General features: G+C 31.8%; 1 protein-coding gene across 1 annotated transcript; it reads left to right on the top strand.

Annotated features, from left to right (window-relative positions):
• The first annotated feature begins 3,478 nt into the window (after window positions 1-3,478).
• On the top strand, window positions 3,479-4,609 carry LOC114335055 (myoneurin-like). Its single transcript, XM_028285209.1, has one exon. It carries the CDS (start codon window positions 3,479-3,481, stop codon window positions 4,607-4,609), a length of 1,131 nt encoding a protein of 376 aa, XP_028141010.1.
• The last annotated feature ends 280 nt before the right edge of the window (window positions 4,610-4,889 follow it).

Below are 4,889 nucleotides of genomic sequence, written 5' to 3'. Positions count from 1 at the left end.
AGTGACTTATGACAATTTTGACTTTTTGACAGTAAACGTCATTTTTTGACGTTTTAAGTTCATATGGCGCACGCGGTCTTTATTTTTAAACAGGATGTAGTGTTACATGCGGCAACACTGTCAATCTATCAAATAGAGGTCCTATTTATAAATAGTGGCTTTTCCAGTCGTTTAAAATATTTATCACTGATTTTGACGATCATTTGCTTCACTGCTTAGATCTCCAATTCCCTGTAAATGTCTGCATTTGGAATGAACCACGGTGTGCCATCAGTGATGGTACGAAGAATTTTATAGATTATAGATTAAAATCGCCCTCAACTTCCACTTAGAAGTTCCACTTTTATCTCACAGGTTTGCTTTGTCAAATATTTTGGAAGTCCTGGAAATACTTTTGTAACGACACTTTCTTTAAAGTTTTTTTCTTGGAAAAATTTTTAATATCCTCAACATGTTGTTCTGAAGCTATTTTCTTGTGGCATTTTTATAATCAAGTATATTCAAATGGGAAATAAGCCACAATTTTACCTAAAAATGATTTTATTAACGTTTCGACGCCCAAGTCGGGTGTCGTTGTCAAAATACAAAATAATACTAAATAAACAAAAATGGTGTTGCTTAGTAAAAAATTCTTCTAATAATTTATTTAATCTGACTCATTTATATCGGCAATTCAGACACGTATTATACATTTTAAAGTAGACGACTTTAAAATGATATTGCCAATATTGATGAGTTGCGTTCCTGGGACGACTTTACTAAAAGATAGTTCATTCGATTACATGAAATCAATCCCAACTCAAGAATATCCGCCACAAAAAATCATAGCATGTGATCTGTCTTTAAAAAGACAACCAAATGCAACGGTGGCACTGAAATTCTCGCGTTAGAGATTCCATAGTAAATCACGAGGGAAAACCAGGAAAAACCTCGTGATACTATCCCGACATCGTAAGTATTTGGGTTTACATTTAGTTTATTCTCAAAAATAATACCAAATTCTGACTTGATATTTTAAATTTTAAATAATACTAAAATACTAAATATGTACTAACTCGATATGTTACTGATTTACTAATTGTGGTATTTTCTTTCTATTGACTTCCTCCTTTAATATGGGTAACCACATCCTACTGCATTCTACCGAGGAATTTGCGACACAATTGGTTTCATTTAGCAGAATTAGAGCCGCTTCTTTGATTTTTCTCTTTTTACTATCTGCTTCTTTCAGGACTATACTTGAATCTCTCCACTGAACTCTATGTTCATTATCCCATGCGTGTTGACATATTTGAGATCTATCAAATTCTCTATTTTTTATATAGGACTGATGTTCATTTACTCTAACGTCTAATGGTCTTGACGTTTCACCTATATAAAGTTGTTCGCATTCACAAGGTATTTTATAAATACAATTATTTGTTCTTTCTTGTTCACTGTTAGGTTTAGTTTTAGATAGAATAGATCTCAATGTGTTTGTTGTTTTGAATGTTGTTGATATGTTGAATTTATTTCCTATTGTTTTAAGTTTCTCGGATAGTCCTTTTATATATGGTATTGATATTTTCCTCGTATTATTTCTTGTGAATGTTGTAGGATCCCGTTCTAAGTTGTTCTGTTCCATTCGATCCAATCTTGATAATTCCTTATTTATAAACGATATGGGATAATCATTTTTTAATAAAACAGATGTTAACAATTGTTTTTCTTCTAAAAATGAATTTTCGTTAGAACAAGTAATTTTGGCTCTATCATATAAGGATTTAATGATTCCCTTTTTAACGTTGATGTTATGATTTGATTTGTAATTGAGATATCTGTTGGTGTGTGTTGGTTTTCTATACACGAGTCTCATATCCAGTATCCTTCTTTGAGACCAAAACATCGATGAAAGGTAGGGTGTTATTGTATTCCTTTTCCATTGTAAACTTTATTGTCTCTTCTTGATCGTTTATAATATTCAGGAACGTATCCAACAATTCCGATCTATGAGGCCATATGGAAAACACATCATCTACATATCTCCACCATACTGTGGGTTTTAAATTTTGTTTAGAAATGATATTAGTTTCGAAATCCTCCATAAATATATTAGCCAATAATGGAGATAAAGAAGAGCCCATTGCGAGACCAAAATTTTGTTTATAGAATTCATTATTTAGTTGAAAATAGGTATTATTAGTACATAATGTCAATAACTCCATTATAGCTGATACATTAGTCTTGTCCTAGTTGTTAATGTATTATCATTTTCTAATTTCGTTTTGATTATGTTTAAAGTTTTATCTAATGGCACATTTGTAAATAAACTGTTTATGTCAAAACTTACTAAAATATTATTTGGATTAAATTCAATATTTGATAATTTGTTTAAAAAATGTTGTGTATTTTTTATAAATGTGTCATTATTATTTGCAAATGGTTTTATAATATTTAATAAAAATTTTGATAGTTCACTACAAGGAGAATTGATGGTACTACAAATAGGTCTAAGTGGAATATTTGCTTTGTGAATTTTCGGTACTCCATAAAAATGTGGTGTCTTACTGTAATGAGGTGTCATTAATTTTCTTTGATAGTACGTTAGGTCATTTTTAAATTTGAATAAAGTTCTATAGATTTTGTTTTCCAGTGTCTTCGTTGGATCCTTCGTTAATTTGGTATAAGGTCCATTTGTAATTAGATCTGTAATTTTGTCCTCGTGATTTACTATGGAATCTCTAACGCGAGAATTTCAGTACCACCGTTGCATTTGGTTGTCTTTTTAAAGACAGATCACATGCTATGATTTTTTGTGGCGGATATTCTTGAGTTGGGATTGATTTCATGTAATCGAATGAACTATCTTTTAGTAAAGTCGTCCCAGGAACGCAACTCATCAATATTGGCAATATCATTTTAAAGTCGTCTACTTTAAAATGTATAATACGTGTCTGAATTGCCGATATAAATGAGTCAGATTAAATAAATTATTAGAAGAATTTTTTACTAAGCAACACCATTTTTGTTTATTTAGTATTATTTTGTATTTTGACAACGACACCCGACTTGGGCGTCGAAACGTTAATAAAATCATTTTTAGGTAAAATTGTGGCTTATTTCCCATTTGAATATACTTGATCCTCAACATGCTTAAAATATGAACAAACAAAAAACGGAGATTTTTATAGGCCCTTTATGCACTATTGCCAAATTTAAATGTTCTTGATTTATTTAGGGAGCTGAGCGATTTGAAAAGCGATTTTGTGAGCGATTGTCAAATCAAACAGCAATATCGGCAACGGCAACCAATCCAATTTTACAATTTACATTAATCCAATCGAATCCGTGGTCATGTAAACAAAAAAGCTATTCCCAATTCCCATCAAAGATTCCCATTCCCAGTCAGTTCCCAACCCAAATTACTTGGTTTTTATCCGAAATATTTCTCTTGAATATTTAAAATTCTCAGTTAAGTTTATTTACCAAATTATGCGACATGGATCAAGAATCATGGACTGCTTTTCCATCTGTTGATGATATTAAAAAAGAGTATAATGAACATGAGTCTGAACTGAATTATGTACTTAGGGATGATTTGGTGCTACCATTAATAAAATCGGAACAAGAATCAGCCACTGATGTATCCTCCATTCACATTAAAGAAGAGTGCATTGAGCTAAAGTGTGAACAGAATGATATTGAAAGGGATGACTTTGAAGGACCCCCAACCAAAGTGGAACAAGAACCACCAAATACTACTTTGTCCATTCAAATTAAAGAAGAGTATAGTGAGCTTAAGTCTGAACTGGATTATATACACAGAGATGATTTAGATTCGCCTCCTATTGAAATGGATGAAGGACTACCAACCAAAATGGAACAAGAATCACCAAATACTGCTTTGTCCATTCAAATTAAAGAAGAATATAGTGAGCTTCAGTCTGAACTGGATTATACACACAAGGATGATTTGGATTCACCTCCTACTGAAATGGATGAACTTAGTCAAATAGATGATAAAAGCTGTGATCTTTTAGCACAATTTAATTTTTTTAATGATGGCACAACTGAATGTTTATCAGAAGAATCACCATTAAGTACAGATCTTAGACCATTTACTTGTGAAATTTGTTCAAAGCGTTATGTCCACGAACGGAGCTTAAAGCGTCACATTAAGGACCCAGCATTTAAATGTAATATATGTGATAAACATTGTAGTAGTCAGATCAGTCTAGATCTACATATTCTCGCACATAGTGGTCAAATGCCCTTTAAATGTCACTTGTGTGTGAAACAGTTCAAGAGAAAACGTAATTTGAAATCTCATTTGAGTTCACATCTAGGTGTCACTAAATGCAAGTATTGCGAAAAGCAATTCGAACGTAGAGATATTTTGCAATATCATATTATACTTATACATAGTGAAAAACCTTTTAAATGTAAGGTGTGTTCGAAACAGTTTAGGTTAAGGAAGCAACTAATGTCTCATTTAGTTGTACACAGTGAAGGTCCATTTACTTGTGATGTGTGTTCAAGAGGATTTAGACAAAAACGCAGTCTAGAAAACCATTTGTTGTTGCATGCACCAGATTTAGTGAAAACTGTAGCTTGTAACATACCAATTTAACTGTGATATTTGTTCAAGGCAATTTTTACAAAAGTACAGTCTAGAAAACCATAAGTTGTTACATGGGATTACACCATTTATAGTAAAAAGTGGAAAGAAAAGCTTGTAAGTTTGGTAATACTTCTACTTATATGATAATAATGAAGTTAGTGAATCATATCCATTAAGAAACAATGTAGGACATGGTCTTCCCATTTGCTGGATCTCATTCCTTGGGATTTTATGTTTCGTTACGGTTTTATAATTGAAAAGCATTTTGTTGAGGCATAGTGATGCTTAA

Source organism: Diabrotica virgifera, chromosome 5 (genome assembly GCF_917563875.1).
Source record: "Diabrotica virgifera virgifera chromosome 5, PGI_DIABVI_V3a".
Classification (NCBI taxonomy): domain Eukaryota; kingdom Metazoa; phylum Arthropoda; class Insecta; order Coleoptera; family Chrysomelidae; genus Diabrotica; species Diabrotica virgifera.
This window is presented reverse-complemented; position numbering and strand designations above follow the sequence as displayed.

Excerpts from the sequence above, each read along its gene's own strand:
- LOC114335055 (XM_028285209.1), top strand. The coding sequence starts at position 3,479 with ATGGATCAAGAATCATGGACTGCTTTTCCATCTGTTGATGATATTAAA.